This window comes from Protopterus annectens, chromosome 6.part1 (genome assembly GCF_019279795.1).
Source record: "Protopterus annectens isolate FY-2018-M chromosome 6.part1, PAN1.0, whole genome shotgun sequence".
NCBI classification, from domain to species: Eukaryota; Metazoa; Chordata; order Ceratodontiformes; family Protopteridae; genus Protopterus; species Protopterus annectens.
In genome coordinates this window covers 33215667-33237269 of record NC_056738.1, presented here as the reverse complement: position 1 = coordinate 33237269, position 21603 = coordinate 33215667, and the positions used below count along the sequence as shown (strand labels likewise).

Genomic DNA, 21603 nt, shown 5'->3' with positions numbered 1-21603 from the left:
GGATTTGGTGGTTTCCAAGCAAACCATCTCCTGGATTTCAAAGGCCATTTTCTTTTGTTCTTTTCATGGCACACAGGTTTTGGTCTCTGTTTTGGCCCATTCTACAGGGCAGTGGCTTCCTCCGGGGCTTCTTTGAAGGTTTGGACACCAGTTCCATCCTTGAAGCTGCTACTTGGTTGTCTGCACACCTTCAGTAAACACTACAAGCTGCATGATATTTTCAAAGCCAGGTCTGGTTTTGCCAAGGTTATCATTCATGGGTTTGTAGAGGGTTCCTCTTTGTCATCCTCCTCTCCTTCCTTAACAGTAGCTTTTGTACTCTTCTATACATTATGAATACTGCACCAGTGCTATGGAAAGACACAGAACAATTGTGTAAAATCTTACCCTATCAGTAGATGTCTTTATCTTCACTGTTGCAATATTCAGTCCCTAACTCATGCCCCATGTCTTCCTTTTTTCTGTTGGGAACATCTGGCTGGCCAAGGGGTCTTTACCTTACACTAAGGCTTCTCGTTTTCCTTGGATGTACATGTTCTCCTTTCTCCTGGGATGGCTCTAATTTTCTTGGGGCACTTCAGTTCTGAGCTTGGAGTGTCGATATGTCACTTCTATGCCCTACATTGATGTGGGGAGCATATATCTGACATAAGATTCTGGTAATAGGTAAAGGCTTTGGTAGACTGGCTGGATTTGGACTGTCCTTGGCAGGAGATCTGATAGGTTATGAATACTGCAACAGCGAATACTAGGACATCTACTGTTACCGTAAGATTTTACACAATTGTACTTTCTCTAGGAATTTCCCTTGATGGTGAGTGATATGTTAGATGTCAGTGGTTGTTGCAGTGGAGTAAAGGGATTTGTAATTTTAACGCATCTTGCAATATATATTTTATTTAAGGGACGTATCGATTCAACATATCTTGCTATGTAGGTGTAACATATCTGAAAGTATGTATTACATGCAACCAGAGACCACTTGTTTGGAGGAATGTTAAAAGATTGCTTTCCAGGAAGGCATTGGTTTTATATATTGGTGAAGTTTTGCAGAATTTAGATGTGGCCCAGGAGCTATTGTATACTGCACTTGTGGAAATGTGTTGTAGTCTTTACCAAAGTAATGGGCTTTACAGCAGGCTCTGATATTAAGTTTGAACCTGCACACTGTGTTTACTGCTTTAATACACACGTGCGACTTGTGTATTTACAAAGTTTATATAAAGTGAGCATGTATGCTTGGTCAAGGACATCAGTTTATACCCATTAGTAATTTTAGACCATGCAGCTTGGGAGTGTGTCTGTGTCTCTGTGCCTCTGAGAGTCTGTGCGCATGCGTGTCTCTGTGTGTGTCTGTCTGTGTGTTTACATTTATCCAGCATGGTCTAGAAAGGGATTGGAGTTTTCCTATATATTGTTGTAAAGCAAGAGGGTTCTGTTAAGATGTGCATTTAGTTGAAGGTGGCATGAATATACTGGAACAGGGCAACCAGGCTTAGATGAGGAATTGTGATAAGTTTATAATAAATCATAATAGGCATGGTAAATCATGCTGCTCAGATTACACACAGATCTAGACCAGATTTGAAAAAGTAAGATGAGTCATTTGTTAGAATTGCAGAATAAATTTTATGATGGAGTTGAAAAAGGTGTAACAGGAGATTCAGGTGTTCTTTGATAAATATATATATAATTATATATGTATGTGTGTATGTATATGTATGCGTGTGTGTCTTCGGGTATATACATACATGTATATGTACCAAATAATTTTTATGGTGGCCATTTAAAGATATTTTTTTATAGTTAATCTTACTATTGGAAAACATAAGGAAAAAAGCTCTAAGAATTGTTGCTGGCAGTGACGATTGGCTACATAGGGATCCACTAATGATTTCAGATCAGTTTTAAAAGTATTTTAGTTGATACGCAAGGCACAGACTAGGGTAAAATGAGCATAAGAGTCTTTTTAAGTGGTCCGGGGGGGTTGTCACAGTTTACTTTACAGATGCTGTTGATGGTCAATGTTAAGAGGAGTAGGTTGAGTCTATGAAGAGGCAGGCCAGATATAAAAACCCAAGTAGTGGTATACCAGAGGATATATATATATATATATATATATATATATATATATATATATATATATATATATATATATATATATATATATATATATACTGTCCATTAAGAATTAATACCAGAATTTCGTCGATAGTTTATTGCAGAATTGTTAAAACTTCAGCTTGTTTTGTCATGAAATATATGTCAGAAATACCTCACTAAAAGAATCACAGGCCTAAAGCAGAATTCCCTATGCTGACAGTCTAAAAAAAAACTCCAGCTATACTCTGTGGCATATTGTCTACTCAGAGGTGATCTCTGCTTAACATACAAGGCCATGTCAAACCCTGAGCTGTTGGACATACTCCACTTAAAGAAATCCCAATCCCTCACAGCCACACGCTCCAGGGATCTAAACCTCGTCATCACAATGAACAAAAAATGCTGGAGGGATAGGTTCCTGACCCAGAAACTCCTCATACTCTGGAATAGACTGCCTGTACATGTCAAGCAGACCACCTCCTTGGCCCTCTTCAAAAGGAACCTTGACAATTGGATGGGAGATGGGAAATTCACCCCGGGGATCATGTCAGTCGCCCTGCTAGACAGGCGTCCAGGGAAGTAAATTTTGTGGGAAGAAATATCTAGGGAATTGTCATGGCTAGGCTTGCATAGGCCCTAGGGCCGATAGCCTAGTACCAACCTATGAAAGTAGGGAGCAGTAGTGACAATGCCAAAGAAGGGGAGCAGTTTGTTCTTTACTTATAGGCCCATATCTGTATTAAATCATGATTACAGATTGTTTGACAGTTGTATGGAAAAGATGGACAAAAATCTGTTTCTCTGTTAGCTGATAGTGATAAGTGTGGTTTTGTGGGTGAATAAATTTAAACTTTGAGTGGAATGTTGTTGTGGATCTGCTCATCAGCAGTCAGTCATTGCTGGCCCTGAATTTGGATGCAAAGAGGGCCTTTCATAGTGAAGTGGTACTTTTTGAAGTGGGTGCTCTTATTTGTTTTATTTTTTTCTGTGAGGTTTGTAGATTTGGTAATGACTATGATATCCTTCAAGGATGCATCTGCAGTCCTTACAAATGGGTTGTCCTGTCATCAGGCAGCCCTTCGGTCGGCCGGATTCCAAAGTCTGGGTCTGGCTGGTGTCGCACTTCACCCGACGTCATAGCTGCAGTTCTTCGGGTATAAAGGCATCGGCCGACGCCATTTTCCTCAGTCTTTCTTGCCGCGTGGCGCCCGAAGCAGAAGCTGTTCGCAAGTGCCGGTCGGTCAGATCCAGAGATTACTACTACCGAAAAACTCAGAGAGGCAGGAATAGGCGTTCAAGAGGCAGAAATCAATCCAGAGGAGGTGCCTACAGGGGACGCCAGTGGCAAGGTAACAACCAACGAGGCACAGACACAACCACTACCACTGCAACAGGACAATCACAGTGACTTGGCTTTGACACCGCCTACCAGGGAACAAATAGCAGCACCCTTAGGCGGAAAGTTAGCATTATTTTCAAAACACTGGCACTATATCACAAGAGACAAGTGGATTTTGCAAACTATAGACCAAGGCTACAGGTTTCATTTCCACACTTTACCCAAAAAAAGAGGAATGCCAAACCTACCACCAAAGAAAATGGAAGAGAAGGCAAAACCTGTACAAACAGTAAAAGATTTCTTACAGGTTCAGCCTCCAAGGTTTAGCAGGAACTGGCCTTCCAAAAATTGGTCCTTTCCAGACTCCTCCACACAGCTTAGAAACCGAAATACCACTAATTCCATGCCTGAAACAAGAGTTCCTATGGTGGGCTCAGGCATGCCAGTCAAACCCAGGTTTACCATTTCACAGCATTCAACCAAGCCAAACCATCACAACGGACGCCTCAGACCTCGGCTGGGGGGCCCACATGCTGGACAAGTGCATACAAGGCTTATGGACTCCAGAGCAGCTGCACCTGCACATAAATCAAAAAGAAATGCTGGCAGTACAACTAGCAATCCAGAATTTCAGACCATTCCTCCAGGAAGGCCAGTTGATAAGGACAGACAACACCACAGTCATGTGGTACATCAACAAACAGGGAGGCACTCATTCATACCCTCTATGCCGAATGGCCCTGGACCTATGGAATATGGCTCTGAGTTACAACATTCAGTTACAAGCAATTTTTGTACCGTGAAAAGAAAACATCCTAGCAGACATATTAAGCAGAACTACCTCGGATGCTCACGAATGGATGCTACACACCGGACATCTTCAAGGCCATCACAAAGAAATGGGGACTGCCACAAATAGACCTATTCGCATCCCCACTCAATCACCAGCTCAAGAAATTCTGCACAAGGACATACCACCCACTTGCTTGGAAGGTGGACTCTCTATCCTTCAGTTGGAAAGGCCTGACAGCATATGCATTCCCACCTCTTCCTTTGATGCACAAGGTGCTATTGAAAATCAAAGAGGAACGTCCAAGGATAATTCTGATAGCTCCAGACTGGCCAAGACAACATTGGTACCCATTACTAAGGAGCATGTCTCGGGGGAGAATGTGAACACTACCCCTGATTCCCTTGATGTTAACTCAACTACAACATCCTGCATCCAAACCTGAAAACTCTGCAACTGACTGCCTGGAACATTACATAAGAGCAACTAACCCAGATTTATCCCAAAGGGTTAAAGACATTATCCTTGAGGCCCGCAGACCCTCAACAAGAAGGAACTATGCAGGAAAATGGAAAAGGTTTCTCATTTGGAGTACCGACAGGGGCAAAGATGTGTCAAAGGTAGACATTGCCAACATCCTGGAGTATTTGGCAGAGCTTTTCCATACAGGCCTGTCCTATTCCTCCATCAAAATACATGCATCAGCTATTTCTGCAGAATACAGCTTTGATCCACCTGTCTTTTCGCATCCTCTACTCAGGCAGTTTCTGAGAGGAATTAAGAATGTAAAACCTCCTAGGAAACCACCATTACCAGCATGGGACTTGAACTTTGTACTAGAAAAATTGACACTTCCCCCTTTCGAACCAGCAGCAACAGCAGATCTTCAACACCTATCCTGGAAAACTGCTTTCCTGCTGGCAATTACCTCAGCAAGAAGGGTTTCAGAACTACAGGCTTTAATGGCAGTACAACCCTTCCTAATCTTCCATCAAGATAGAGTGTCCATGAGAACTAATCCTACATTTATGCCTAAGGTGGTATCCAGAGTGTCTTTAAACCAGGCAATCCACCTACCTACCTTCTTTCCCAATCCACAGAACAGGGGGGAAAGACTGCTGCATACCTTGGATGTACATAGACAGTTACGCTACTACCTGGACAGAACCAAGGGCAATAGAAAATCTGACCAGCTTCTGGTAGCATATGCAACAGGAAGGGAAGGAAAAACAATTTCCAAACAGACAATCTCCAAGTGGATAGGAAATTGCATTAGATTCTGTTACTCCTACCATGGAAAGCAAATTCCACAGAACATAAGGCCTCATTCTACAAGGGCTACAGCCACTACCACAGCTTTCTTACGAGGAGTGGCTACCAAGGACATTATAGAGGCTGCTATTTGGACCTCCGTGCATACATTTGCCAAGCATTATAACTTACCTTTATACTCTAGATCCCGAGCAGGGTTTGCCACTGCTGTTTTGCAAGGGATCCTAACTACACCATAATTTCTTCTTCCTCCTCCCTAGTTTGGCTATGGTATTCTACCCATTTGTAAGGACTGCAGATGCATCCTTGAAGGACATAGTACAGTTTTGTACCTACCATAAATGTAGATGTCCGAACAGGATAGCATCTGCAGTCAGGATTACCCACCCTCCTTCCCCTCTGTGGTACTCCTAGGGTATTTGCCCACCTAATAGCTAGCTGGGGGGGGATCTCTTATGGTGTATTTGTTTGTATATATGTACATACATGATTACTTTTTGTGTTTGCCTTCTACTATTTGGAAACATTGGCATTTATCCAAAAATTTAGCTATCCAAGAGGGCAACTGGCATCTGGGGCAAGAAACACTGAGGAAAATGGCGTCGGCTGATGCCTTTATACCCGAAGAACTGCAGCTATGACGTCGGGTGAAGTGCGACACCAGCCGAGGCCAGACCCAGACTTTGGAATCCGGCCGACCGAAGGGCTGCCTGACGACAGGACAACCCATTTGTAAGGACTGCAGATGCTATCCTGTTCGGACATCTACATTTATGGTAGGTACAAAACTGTACTTTTTCAGCACACAGAGGAAGATTTAAGATTTGTGCAGATGTGTCATTTGCTTTTATGTTTAGATGTCAAGACAAGGATTTGTATTTCCTATTTTGTTTGCACTGTGCTTTGGAGCCCTTGGCTGCAGATGTGAGAAGCTTGAGCTTAGGGGATATGTAATAAATAAGGATGTCTGTAAAGTTCCACTGTTTTGATGTTTTGCTTTATGTATGATTTGATCCTTAAAGGGGCACTGAGTCTATTTCTGACAATCAAGACTGGCAAATTTTCTGGTTATAACGTTAATAAGATGAAAGCAAGAGTAACAAGTATGCAGTGGGATGGCAGCTGGACAGAGTTGTACATAGTAACAGCAAGTGGAATATTTGCAAAATTCATCTTGGGAGTACATTAGAAGGGTGTATGAATAAAAAAATATATAGAAATCTGTTGTAAAGATTAAAAGATTTTTATAGATCAAAATGACTTCATTGGACCAGACTGAACAGGTGGTGTATGTTTTCACTTGTATTGCTGTTTGGTATTTTTTTTTGCTTTTTCTTGTTGGTATTCTGACCAATTTTGTCAGTGATTAAAATGCAAGGTATTTTGTTTTGTATGGGAGCAGTCCTAGAATGTCAAGGGATAAATGATGCTCCAAAAGGAAGCTGTAGTTTTAAGTGCCCTGGTCCAGAGTTAGGAGGCTGTAAGCTAAAAATAATGTTGCTATTTTAATTACAGAATCCAATAAAAATAAGAAAAAATAGGTTAACCACAGGAAATCCGTTTGATAATCTCTTTAGCTTTATTATGCATGGTGTGCAAGTACCTTGTGCTACAGAGCTTGTTAAAAACGGAGGAAGTAAACCTGTGGTTGGTTTTCTTACTGCCCGTCTGTGATAGTAAATTGGGTGACTGTGAGGAAAGGGGTTTTGAGAGGAGGAGCAGTGTGATTTACTGGCATCAGCCGTGATTAGTTAGCAGATGGAGTTAAGAACAGGTGAAGCAGAAGTGTTATTTTACTATTTTTTCCTTCTCTGTTGTGAGGGCTTCCTTGTTGCAACAAGGCAGTCTTTTATCGGAGTTGCTGTGAAGTACCCTAAGGCTGTGCCTTTATTGTAAGAGAGAAGGTAGTGGGAGCTTAATAAGAGGAATAGTGAGCAGGGTTTGTAAGCCATGGAAAGATTTTAATGAGGAAGTTTTGGGAGACTTTGACAGGATTAGAATACATTCCTGGAAGTCGAGATGGATGAGAATAATTGGAAATGGGTATGTTTGTTACTGAATGTGCCAGAAAGATTTAGGATAGTTGCATCAAAATGCTTGCACAGAAATTTTCTTAAGGAGGATGTTTTCTGAACATAAATTTCCCTGTGTTGCAAGTTTGAAGATGGAGGGGTTTGGACATGGTAGCATATATTTTGGCCATGCTTGAGTTTAGCAAACTTTAAGGAGGGTTAAAGAAGTTTAGTGTCAGGGGTGTTATAGAGAGATAAAGAAGAAAGCAGCAGTGCAATTTCTATTGCTTGCAAACAAAGTAACACAAACCTGGGAATTCGGAACAATCCCAACAGTTAAGGGTATGATTAAAAAAATTAAATTTTACTTTGTTAGGGAGAGTTGTATTGGTGAGGAAAATTTATCCGAGAACAGTTAGTCAAAGATGTATAGGGATACAGAAAAAGTGTAATTTCTTTTTGAAGGCTAATCACAGGTATTTAAGTAGAATGGACTAGATTGAGAGGTGGTGGGTGGGGGCTTTGGCTAAACATTTGTATAACTCCATTCGCCAAGAGAGGCTTAATCAGAAGAGGTCATGCCTTCTTCCTTTCCCATCAATTTGGCTCTTTTGCAGAAGCCCATCTGTAGGCCTCGGTCTTGGTTTTCCTAGCACAGTTTTATGTAAGCCAAGAAATAAATGGAAATTAAATTGCTTGTCTCCTTACTTTTACAGACCTTAACCTTTGTTGATACATATAACCAATGGCTAAATGAAGGGAATTCCTCCTCAAAGGCTGCTCTGTGCGTCTCTGGTATCTCTTGTTAATGAAGATATTCATGTAACTAATATTGTCCTTCATTCTGCAGTGCTTGAAAATAATTTCTGGTCAAACAAAATGTCTGTAAGCTCCACTGTTATGACTTAATGGAAGAAATCTCCTAAAATGATCATTCATAAGAACAATTAAATTGCATCATACTTCAAGCTTTTGAATAGCATGTAGCTGTTTCGGTTTGTTGTAGTTTTATTAACAATTCATTCCTTTCACCGCATTGCCTTTTTCTTTTTAAAGATGTACTTACGCATCTGAGACAATGGGTGTTAGTAATACTTTTGTGATCTGTATGTGTAGCCAGAGCTGACTTGTGTATGTTTGTTTTACACTTAGAACAAGAGCGAGCTGCTGTCCACTGTGCAGACTCTTGAAAGTTTGGGCTACAATCTCTATGCCAGTTTGGGAACTGCTGACTTCTATAGTGAACATGGAATAAAGGTGAGGTGTCTTTCTGTTTGCTTTTGTTTGTTATGACCACTATTTCTAAACAAAATGTTGACTGTTCAGAATTTGCTAGAATTACAGTGCCTGTCATCATTCTTGTTTATTGGCCAAGTTACTTGTTTTTTTGTATAGAATTAGTACTGCTTATATTCATTAATACAGTTAATGATAATTATGAGGATCATTGTTACTTTGTATTCATAAAAGGGGGATCATCTGCAGGGTAACGTTTAACTTCAAAATGGTTGGATGCCCAAAGAGTAGTGCAGGGATCATCTACCACACCAAGTATGTCAACTGAAAAATATGCTGTAATGTGAGAATATTATTTTTCTGAGTAAGTGAGCAGTCATTCTCATTCGAGTCAGTCACTCGTAAGAGTGATAACTACACTGGTTTGGCACTTGTTTTTTCATTGTTGCTATTTTTATTTGTACCTATTTTTTTCTAGCTAAAGTTGTTGAACAGTTAGCCCAGTGAAAAATTTTAGCATTGGGGACATTGGACATTTACTTCCTCAGCATGTGAACAGTTTAACAGTTCCCCAAGTAATACAAAACCATTTTAAGAACTGTGTAATTTTACTAATTTTAAAAATGATACAAAAACATATACAGTATAAATTGTACCAAATTAGACACAATATAAAACATTGGTCAAGAATAGCTGCAATTTGTTATTCAATAATTAATGTTTAGATAAATGTTAGCCAGTTTATAGAGAAATTAAAGGCAAATTAGTACAATACAAACAGAAATTGCAATATGCATACCTCTCACCTTCCCAGGTTTTAAGAGTCTGTCCAGATTTTTGCCTCTTATTTTTGGTCCTTTTCTTATAAAGTTTGTGTTTTTTTGGATTTTTCTGACACATCAGTGAGGCTTGACTTCACTAAGTAATAACAGGCATTGAAGTTTCAGACTTCATATCTAAGAAAATTCATAATGACAGAATGCCTTTTATTCTAACTCCTTTCTAAGTTTGAGAGGAATAATCTCTCTCGCTCAATGTCACTTCCAACCAAAGGCCACCAATATGAAAATAACAAAAATGTAATCCGGCAAGTAATGAAAGTAAAGTTTATTATAAAAAAATAAATAAATAAATCTTTCCAACTGTGTACCAGGACTACTAGGACTTTTGAGTATGACATTCATTAAACAGTTTCATACTGGTGGCCTTTGGTATGAAGCAACATGTCTTCCTATGAGATGCATCCATTAACTTGACATTCATTTATGTATATATGATATCAGAAGAGGCCTTAGAGTATGAGGTTAGTACATTCTGCTAGCAAATGCAAGCCGAAATAGTGTGGAGCGATTTATGTATTTATTGTCCTCCTAGCTGTAACAACCAATTTCCTGGTGCCACTCCTTTAATTGCTACTTCTTCTGGACCCTTTTGAGTTCCTCAGTCTTGTTCCAATAGTGTTCAGGCCCTATGAGGAGATCCGTTAGGTCTTACTCCAGCATTATATTGCTGCCAAGGGAGTGCTTTATCTGTTGACCCATCTAATCACCCAGTAACACCCTGAGGATGAAGAGTGCAGGGGACTGCACCTCACTAGTGTAAGGGGCTGAGACCATGGGGAATCCCTGTTCATCCTCAAGTGGCACTGCATTGTTGCTTCCCTGGTGTCCACCAAGGCATTCAAACCACAGGAGTGTACCCTCAACATGTGTACCCCCCCCCCCCCCATGGTTCCTCTACACACCCTATCTGTGCCATCAAGGTCCTTTTTGATCTCTGATCACCTAGGCTGCAGTTAAGGTGTTTATCTCCTGTCACCACTGAGGCAGATAAGAGCAAGCTGAAATGAGTGAAACATGCAGACAGGATCTGTTGATAGTAACAGATGACTAGAACCTGAAGTGGTTAGAAAATACTGGTTCCATAATAGAAATGAAGAGGAAGAATATATAAGGGTTTTGTAGGCAAACGGCTCAATTTCAAACACCTTTTGACAAGAGAAGTGACATTTGTACATATGGACTTTATACAATGGATTGCACTGAAATCAAATTCACTGTTTGTGGAAATCGATGTTGGAAATACTGAAGAACATCATCAAAACAAAACATGGGGCTGAGTGTGGTACAAATCACTGGCTGCTAGCATGAATAATCAAGCTTAATACGAATAAGCCCGGATATGGTCTTAACTCTGTAAAAACACACACTGTTCTACTTGGCAAGCACTTTGTCTTTGAAATAAGACTTAGACTCTGAAGTCTTATTTCAAAAACAAAAGCTTGTACTTAGTGTAATGGTGTGTTTTTACAGAGATTTTATTTCTTGTATTTGAATTATCGCTGTTTGACTGTTCATAAGATTATTGATTTCTGAATCGTCTTAAGTGTACACCACCAGAATTCAAATGTTTTGTGAAATTGATTTGCTACCTTAGATGCAAGTGGATGAATACCAATAGATTTATAAGAAGAATATCAAGAAAGTTGCATTTAAAAAATGTGAACTGCCCCCTTACATAAATGATCAAAATGTTTGACTGACGAGACTTTGAATATTGCTTAGAAATATAGCAATACTGAAACCAGAGTAGAAAGAGAGGAAGCTGTGGCACTTGGATGAAATTTTCGTTGTTCTGCAGGACAAGCCTGAGAAGTACTGCAGTGATATGTAAAAAGTGATAGAATCTGAAAATATTAAAGGAGGAGCAACAGCAGTAGCTTTACTAAAACTGCAGGAGCTGAAAATAACATTCCAGTCGCAAACTGGAATGTTAAGGAATGCTCAAGGATCTCTCGGAAACAGTGCTGAGAAGATTACAAAGAGGTAGAAAGGCTACAGAGTCATTAAACTGATAAGATCAAATAGATCTACAACCACCTCATTCTTTATCTTATGACTCTGAACAAGTGGTTTATATAGCAGCATTGAAATATTTACCTACAAACAAAGGAGCAGGCATTGATGGCATTCTCACTGATATGTTAAAGCTCCTGAATGAACCTTTTACTGTACTTAAAGGGCTGTGCTGGAAATTTGTAAGACAGTATTGGGGCTGACCGACTGGGAAAGCTCTATGCTTATATTAAAAGGTTGCCTGGCTAATTGTGGCTCTATGCTTATATTAAAAGGTTGTCTGGCTAATTGTGAAAATTATTGCACAGTCCCTCTGGTCTAACATGCCAAGCAAGATTTTTTTGAAGATTTCCAGTAGAGATTGTAACCATGCTTTAAACAAAAATGGACTGAAGTGAAGCAAAATTTAGGAAACGGTGAGGAGCAAAAAATGCTGATGTGAATTGGATCCTTCAAGAAAAAAGAATATAAAAAAATATTTACATGCTTTTCATTGGTTATAGCAAGAGCTTTGACTGCATAAATGATGAAGAAAATTGGGGAGTTAAAATTGGAGGAGGACTTGACAGTCTCCATGCTGATATTACCTCCATTACAGCCTTAAAGTGGAGACTCTGAAATGCCTACCTAAGGAAAACACCCTAGAACCAAAAAAAAATCAGTTTTTTTCACTCTTTGTTTCCTGACCTCTTTTAACACCCCAAATCACTCTGCTACATTTGTAATTTTAGCCCGTTTTCCACAACATGGCTACCACTGGGGCTTGATGTATCAATGTGATGTTATTCTCCCTCAACCCTTTCTCTTTCCCATAATGTTTTATATGGCTCATTCCAGACCTAAAAAGTAACTGTGAAGTCCCATGCTGTTGACATAAGATTTGTGTGGGTCACTTATTTTCTTTACCTGCTGTAAAAGATCAGTATTTATTCTCATTTTTTGTCTGCATTTTGATTTAATATCTCTCTAATCTGCACAACTGTACTTATTCTTCTTCTTGTTTGTCCCCACCTACCTTCCCTGATGTTCTTCGTGTTTCACTGTTGCAGTCATTACACTTGGGTTATCCTGCTGGCAGACTACACTCAGTCGGCCAGAATTCCAAAGTCTAGGTCCGACGTCGGTTGCTGTTGCCTCTTCCCTGACGTCAGTGCGCCAGGGGTATAAAAGATGCAGCTGATGCCATTTTCTTCAGTCTTTCTTGCCGCGCGGTACCCGAAGCAGAAGCAGTTCTCAAGTGTCGGTCGGCTGACTCCTGAGATTTTCGTGTTCGATTTTCAGATCCAAAGTCTTCATTAAAAGCTAAGTACCCTGTTGGGGAAAACTTTTTTCTTGCTCCAGACCGATGTCAGAAAAAGTTAATAATTGTATTTCTTGTGGGAAGGAAATACCTCATAAGCACTTTAATTTTTACTGTATTCCTTGCCTAGGTCCTGACCACGACGTTGCTAGTTGTCGGTTTTGTGCTAGATTTAACCAGCGCACTGTTAAGCATCGGTACGATTTTGCATTTCACTATTTTGGCAGATTTAATTACACGATGCCATCGGATAGCCATCCGACTACTGGAATTCACAAGAAACTCAAAGAAAAGGACAGGCGTCCGAGGTCTAAAACCGATGATGAGGCTTCCTCTAAGCCAGTCGCCGGTTTTCAGTGAGGTGCTTTCGCAGCCCCTGACGCCCGCTACTTTGGACCAGGAGGCCGCTACAGACTCCCACGTGAAGTCGCCTAGGCCGCTGGAAGCTGAAGGTATTGGACCTTCGGAGACTATTCCCTCAGATGGGTCCGGAGCCACTGAGCAGGCATCGGCTTCTGAGGCTGTTTTCAGACGTACTCAATTATACATTAAAGCGACTCCAGCTTCAAAGGCAAAGACTAAAGCACCTTTAAAAACAAAGAAACAAGTACAACAGCCTCATGGTCAAGCCTCCATGCCCAAAAAACAGATGTTCAAAATGGCGGAAGTTTTAATTACTTTGATCAGGGGTTCCCATCCCCCTCCTGATAAGAGGCCTAGGCAGGAGACAGAATATGAATCTTCAGATCAGGTTTCCATTTCATCTGATTCCTCTTCTGATCAGGAATACTCTTCCTCCCCATGAGGATTCTGATGCTGAAGAATCTATCCCTTCAGCCTCTCCTCCTGAGGATTACTCTTTTGGGGAAACCTTGCATACCACGAGGGAACATTTCCACTGGGAGAGCCAAGATTATTCAGAATCTAAGAAAAGGCTCAGAGACTAGCTATTCCACCTGTGTTAGACATTGTAGATTATGTCTTTTCAGAGTCCAGTCTGACCCCTGACTCCTTGCCTCCAGCTCCTGTTAAGCCGGACAGGTACAGAGTTCCTGACTCTCAAACTTCTTTTCAAAAACCCTGCTGCTGACCCAGAAACTATCTCTCAGGGTCCCAAAGGGGTCAAGGCATCCACTGCAAAAAACCCTACCCCCTCCGACAGGGATTCTAGGGCATTGGACAGATGGGGGAAGAAGATTTACACCTCTGCTATCTTGGCTATAAGGGGTTTAAATTGTCAGTTTCATATGCTCAAATATCAGCAATATATTATGTCACTGCTTAAACAGAAAATGTTGACAAATTCTGAAGGTGCAGAAAACAAAGAAATGCAGGATTTTATTGCGTGCAGCTGAGCAAGTTGGAAAGCATACTTTGCAATGTGGTTTTGATTCTTTGGAGGCCTCCTGTAGGGCCGCTGTCACGGGTTCTGTCATCAGGAGGCATGCTTAGTTAAAGGAACAAAATCTGCCTGACCATGTCAAAGCAAAATTATTAGATGCTCCATTACGGCATGATACTTTGTTTGGTGTTAAAGCCAGGAGGTGTTAAAGAAAATGGAGGACAAAGCTAAATCTATGCAAATGGTTAAGGATTTCTTACAGGTACAGCCTCCAAGATTTAGCAGACACTGGCCTACAAAGAATTGGTCATTTCCAGTGTCAGACCACAAAGGGGCAGATACAGATGCCCAAGAGGCAGATCCCAGCCCCAAGGTTCGTACAGATCTAAACAATGGGGTACTTCTACCTCCAAAAGTGGAGGACAAATCACAGCCATACAGGAAACAGTCCCAGTGACTTCCCCCTGCCTGCACCAAGCACTTATCTTCTGGCAGCACCTTTAGGGGGAAAATAGCACTTTTTTCTCAAAATTGGCACATAATAACCCAGGACAAATGGGTTCTAAACATAGTGTCACAAGGCTGCAAGTTTCACTTCCATACCCTGCCAAGGACAAACGGTTGGCCAGACCTGCCAAAACATCAATGGGCAGAGGCACAAAAACGAGTCTCATCCCTCATCGGCATGAGGGCCATTCAACAAGTACCAGAGCAAGAGCAGGGACAAGGATTTTATTCAAGACCGTTCTTGGTACCAAGAAAGGACAAGACCTGGAGACCAATACTGGACCTATCTGTTCTAAACACATATCCGGATATACCAAAATTCAAAATGTTGACTCTACAGCAGCTTCTGCCCATGCTGGGCAAGAAGGCTTGGCTTGTGACTTTAGACCTAAAAGAGGCATACCTGCATATCCCAATCAGACAAACATGCAGAAGATACCTCAGATTCAAAGCTGGCTCAATGCACTACCAATTCTCTGCACTGCCCTTTGGCTTATCTACTGCACCCAGGGTCTTCACACAGTACCTGGCACCAGTAATTGCATTCTGCAGACATAGGGATACAAATATATCCTTACTTGGATGACTGCCTCATTCAAGCAGAGAACAAGGACATTCTACTACAGCATATGGCGTTTGTAAAGAGATTTCTAACAGGTCTAGGGTACACAGTCACCGAAAAGAAATAAAAACTTGTACCCTGTCAAGAGATAATATTCCTGGGTGCAGGCTTAAATACAACTGCCCAGATGGCTTATCTTTCATGCCAGACAAACAAAAACAACTGACTACATATGTCAAAACTGTTGGCAACAAAGGCCCAGTTATCTGCAAGAAAAATTCTGCAGACTTTGGGCTTCGTGGCATCCTGCATTCTACTAATTCCATATGAGAGACTGCATATGAGGAAACTTCAATGGTACCTAAAAAGTGTTTGGACTCAACATTGCCACAACCTGGAAACAATAATTACCCTCATTCCCTGCCTGCAGCAGGAGTTTCAATGGTGGGCGAAGGCTTGTCACCAGAACAAAGGACAGCAAATCACTTTACCCCCAACCAGGCAGACATTAACAACGGATGTATCAGATTATGCCTGGGGGGCCCACATGGCAGTAAGATGTATTCAAGGCACGTGGTCCACAAACCAAATGCATCTACATATCAATCAAAAAGAGATGCTAGCTGTGAATGCCCTGACAGCCTTCAAGGACGTACTTCATCCGGGACAACTACTGATGAAGACAGACAACACCACGGTCATGTGGTATATAAACAAGCAGGGAGGCACTCCATTCTTACCCCCTTTGCAGGCTAGCCATGACTTTGTGGGACACAGCATTGACTTACCAAGTACATCTGCAGGCACAATTCCTGCCAGGAAAGATAAATACTCAGGCAGATTAACTAAGCAGAAACCTCATGGATCCCTACGAGTGGAAATTAGATCCAGAAGTCTTCAGCATGATAAGAAAATGGGGATGCCCGGATATAGATCTATTTGCCTCTCCTCACAACTACCAACTAAAAAGATTCTGCATAAGGACTTATCACAGACAAGCATGGAAAGTGGACGCCCTATCTTTCAGCTGGAAATGCTTAACAGTATGTCTTTCCTCCACTGTCTCTTCTCCCCAAGGTACTCCTAAAGGTCAGACAAGATAAGCCAAAGATGATACTCATTGTCCCAGACTGGCCCCGCCAGTACTGGTATCCAATCCTAAGGAACTTGTCTCAATGCCCGGCTTGGACCTTGCCTCTAATACCTCATCTACTCTCCCAACAAAACAATCAGATCCTGCACAGCCAACTCAAGACCTTTAAATCTGGCAGCATGGCAGATAATGTAGTCATACTAAACGCACCTCTCACTAAAGCTGTGATGGATGTCATTTTGGAGGCCAGAAGGCCTAGTACCAGAAAATCTTGTGCTGGAAAATGGAAGAGGTTCTGTGCCTGGAACCAGGCACAAAGAATTGACACAGCTGTGCCAAATATTCCTCAGATTTTTCAATACTTAACTGAGATGCTGGACAAAGGCCTATCCTTTTCATCAATTAAAATTAATGCATCTGCCATTTTGGCTTATTACAATACAGAGTCACCAATCTTTTTACATCCTTTGTTAAGGCAGTACCTCAGCGGAGCCAAAAACTTAAGGCCTCCAAGGAGATCACCAATACCTGCATGGAATCTAAATTATGTCTTAGAAAAACTCATCCTGCCTTCTTTGAGCCAGTCGCTACAGTTGATATAAAGTTTTTATCTTGGAAAACAGCTCTGCTCCTAGCAATAACCTCTGCAAGACGAGTCTCAGAGCTACAGGCACTCATGGCTGTGGAACCTTTTATCATTTTTTATCCAGACAGGGTTTCTCTGTGGACAAACCCGACATTTATGCCTAAGGTAGTGTCCAGTGTGGCCCTTAACCAAACTATTCATCTGCCTACCTTTTATCCAAACCCACAGAATAAGGTGGAGAGAATTCTGCATTCTTTAGACGTACACAAGACAGCTACGCTTCTACTTGAACAGAACCAAAGCTTTCAGAAAGACAGGGCAACTACTAGTGGCGTATGCTGCAGGATCAGAAGGAAAGGCTTTCTCAAAGCAGACTATTTCAAAGTAGATAGGCCACTGCATTCGTTTCTGCTATTCACAACATGGCAAGCCAGTACCTAAGGGCATTAGGCCACATTCAACCAGAGCAGCAGCCACTTCAGCAGCCTTCCTCAGGGGCGTATCAACCAAAGACATTTTAGAGGCTGCTACCTGGAGTTCAGTGCACACCTTTACAAAGCACCATCATTTACCACTCTACTCTAAATCCAGGGCAGGCTTTGCCACTGCAGTTCTGCAGGGCCTCATAGCCGCTCCTAATGCTATTTAGCTCCAGCCTCCCAACCATAGCTTTGGGATTCAACCCAAGTGTAATGACTGCAACAGTGAAACACGAAGAACATAGTACAGTTGTGTACACTTACCATAAATGTAGATGTTCGAGGGTATTCACTGTTGTAGTCCAGGTTAACCACCCACCATCCCCCATTTCTTTGCTGGAACTTATCTGCACTTCTCTAATCTATACAACCTATGTGGTGTATTTGCTTATAGATGAAGGTATAATATATTTTGGTGCATGCATGTTTTATTGGCATATTTTTAGCCTACCCTTTTGGGGGCACCTGACATCTGGAGCAAGAAAAACTGAAGAAAATGGTGTCGGCTGCATCTTTTATACCCCTGGCGCACTGACGTCAGGGAAGAGGCGACAGCAACCAACGCCGGACCTAGACTTTGGAATTCTGGCCGACTGAGGGTAGCCTGCCAGCAGGATAACCCAAGTGTAATGACTGCAACAGTGAATACACTCAACATCTACATTTATGGTAGGTGTACTCAACTGTACTTCCTTGTTTTGGTGTTAGTGGCTCTGGACTTGCCCGCCCCTCTTGTAAGTCTCTATTGTAACACTCCTGGGTCCATCTCATTTGCTCACTTAACCGAATACAGTGAGATCATATTCTGAGTCTAGTGTTCAATCTGCATAATACAGAGGGAAGATTTGAGAAGGCCAACCCACTTAGGTTCTTCCTTCATCTCTCCTTGCACTTTACTAACGAAACAAAAAATCATCTGCTTTTACTGTATTTGTGTTTCCTCCTCCTCTATTTTGTTTTTGCCTCTTCTTAAAAGTACTCAATTTATTTATTCTGCTGCACTTATTGCTGCTTGGTAGTAGCCTGATTAAATTGTAACTGTTATTTTAAGTCCTTTGGTTTAAGCACTTGGGCTTCATACCGGTTGTTTTACATTAAGAAGGTTTGTGGTCTGCACTGTTGTGGCAGGACAGGTAGCTTACATCCTCCTAAGCTGGGAATTGCTGATTGAAAGCTTAGTGTCTGCAATTCTAAAAGTGCATTAGTTCTGGTTTAAACACTTTGGCTTCTGGCCAGTTATTCTACATTAAGAAGGTTTGTGGTCTGCACTCTTGTGGGAGGAGAGGCTGGATTCTGCCCTTCTAAGCTGGGAATTTCTGGTCACAGGCTTATTGTGCCTGCTTATTCGAACTGTTTCTTTATGAAATTGGTGTGCTTTGTTGCTGTAGCATAGGACTGGATTCAGGCCTGCTGAATCTAGCTTTGTTTGTATAACTTGAGCACTGATCCAGGCCATATTTTTTGGAGAAGGTTCCCCTGCACCCTCATAGCGGTAGTGTGCAGGTAGAACTTGTCTGATTGAAGACTGCTGGAACAGGGCTAACTTTTGAGTTTTTTCTGGTTAATTGGGTTTCGTGTTTAAATCAGAATGTTTTTCTATTGCTTTATATATATATATATATATATATATATATATATATATATATATATATATATATATATATGCGTGTGTACATATATATATATATATATATATATATATATATATATATAAATTGCACTCTATTCATCTTCTTTTACTGTATTTGTGTTTCTTCCTACTTTATTACTAGGGGCATTGACTACAACTCTGAACTGAGATATATAACAATAATCATCTTTTTATGTGCATTTAAAGTGGTTTTTTGAAAGTATCTACTTTATTTTCTGAAAAAAAAATAAAATGTATACTTGTTTCCCACCTTTCTAGGCTAGTATAGTCCAGTTTTCAGGTTAGTGCTGAATTCAGAGCTGTGTTACAGATCTCTGTGTTTTTCCCATACCTTACTTGGATAGAAGGAAGTTTCTCTGTTCACCTGTCAGAGAGGGGAGCTTTGAGCAGCCTATCTGTCCCTGGGGGAGTGGTTTCAGGTCAGAAAGTAGTAGTTTGTTGACCATTTTGGGCTAATTTCTATCTTTCATTTCCCTGCTATAAAAAACGCATTTGCCTGGTTTTGCGCGACGGGCAGCGCCAGTTAGCTTGGTATAACTATTCCCAGCTCCACAAAGTCTCCTCTTCAATTTTTCCTTTGCAACTAGGCAAACTTTCAACTTAAGCACTCAAGCCATTAATTTCTCAGCCCGGCACTTGCTCAAAACTCATAGCAAGCACTTATAAACCCTAGCACTACAGAAGGACAAGGCTCTATTCGACCTTACCAGCCATTCAGAAAAACAGTTTACTGTACTTATCCAGGCATGTCCAAAAGGCAGTTTTAGGTGTACTCTCCAGTCCATCTGGTGAATCTGGGCATTTTGAGGCAGTGTAACAACTGCCTCATGTACACAGACAACCCTCTACTCCTACCACCAAACACTAATACATGCGAGAGATGCAATTATACAGCCAAACTGGAGGCTAAGCTCTCTCAACCCAAGACTGGATCAGACAGTCAAGAAGAGAAGGGAAATACTGGCATCACACCACCAGTCTCACATACATCCATTAAACCAGCACCGGTAAAAAACACACGTAAATACACGAAAACATACTCTGAGGCTCTAAATAAATATCTGCAAAAGCAACAGAGCCCTTCAAAGCAGATATCCAAGCAACCTCCACCCCGTAACACAAACCCATGAAACACATACTTCACAAAACCAGTGTGCCACGCAATCACAGCCCTCAAGGCAAAACATACTAGTAATAGGTGACTCTCTATAGTCAGGCACACTGACGTCCCACTCACTAGGCTGATTAAGGAGAAGGTTACTGTTAGCTGCCTGTCTGGTGTCCGGATTTGCCACATAACACAAGCACTCGGGTCATTCCAGAACAAGTACAAATACGACTCTGTCATTGTCCATGTTGGTGTGAATGACCTGAGCTGTACCTCCCTGGACTACATGAAGAGACATGGAAGAGCTCTCTGATCACATAGCCCAGGCCGGTATGACCCTGACCCTGAGTAGCATCTTGCCCTCACCAAGAATGATACCACAGTATAAAGAAAACATTATCAATTTCAACAATTGGCTAAGTTTCTGGTGTCATTCAAAGCGGATCCAGTGTCTGTCTGTCTGGGGTGACATACTCGATAAGCCACACTGCTTCACTAGAGACAGCTTGCACATGTCACCCTTAGGCTTTCAAATACTGGCCAAGGCTCTTGCCATCCCCATATTGCCTTTTTTAGGCAAGGCTCAAAAGACAAACCCACCGCTGTAAATAGCACAAGTAACAAAAATCTGAGGGTAATAATACTCTATGCCAGAAGTCTTAACCTCAAAATGCACGCACCTGAGGCACTCCTCAGTATGAAGAAAATCAATGTATGTGCAGTAACAGAAACCTGGTTTAAGGCTCCAGAGAGCACCCCAGCACTACCAGGCTACAACTCGTACCATACATTTCGGCCACAGAACCCGGAATACAAAAGGTTGGGGGAGTATCCATATTCATCTGGGATACCCACACCTCCAGGTTAGTGGAACAGCATGATGCTTAAGAGATTATCCACGTGCAACTAACAACGGGCAAAACTGCAATTCAAATTGTAACTTGCTACAGATCACCCACCATGTACCAGGACCCCCCATTCTGCGTTTCTGGAAACACTGGGTAACATAAAGGCCCTACCAAACACCCTAATATTGGGTGATTTCAACTACCCAAACATTTAACTGGGAGAACTACTCAAGTAGTAACTCCCTTGCCCAATATTTCCTAGAATTTATGAACTCAAACACCCTGGAACAACTGGTCAACACTCCCACCAGAGGTGACAACATTTTGGACCTGGTCATCACCAGCATTGGGTGACCAGTGTTCCACACCGGAGGTCAACCCCTCACTGGTTAGATCTGACCATAAACATATCACTTTGGATATCTACATTCTGCCCCCACCCCCAGACTAGGAAACCACCATGAAAAACTTTTCAAAAGCAAACTTCATGTTACTCTAGACCGAGGTGGAAAGTTTCAAA

The 21603-nt window shown here is 41.5% G+C and overlaps 1 protein-coding gene across 1 annotated transcript in view; it reads left to right on the top strand.

The window, feature by feature from the left end:
• CAD (carbamoyl-phosphate synthetase 2, aspartate transcarbamylase, and dihydroorotase) overlaps positions 1-21603 on the top strand; it is a gene marked incomplete in the record, with an annotated part of 2299829 nt that overhangs the window by 1343797 nt on the left and 934429 nt on the right. Inside the window, 1 exon segment of the mRNA XM_044075466.1 lies at positions 8669-8773. Coding sequence (XP_043931401.1) covers positions 8669-8773 — 105 coding nt within the window.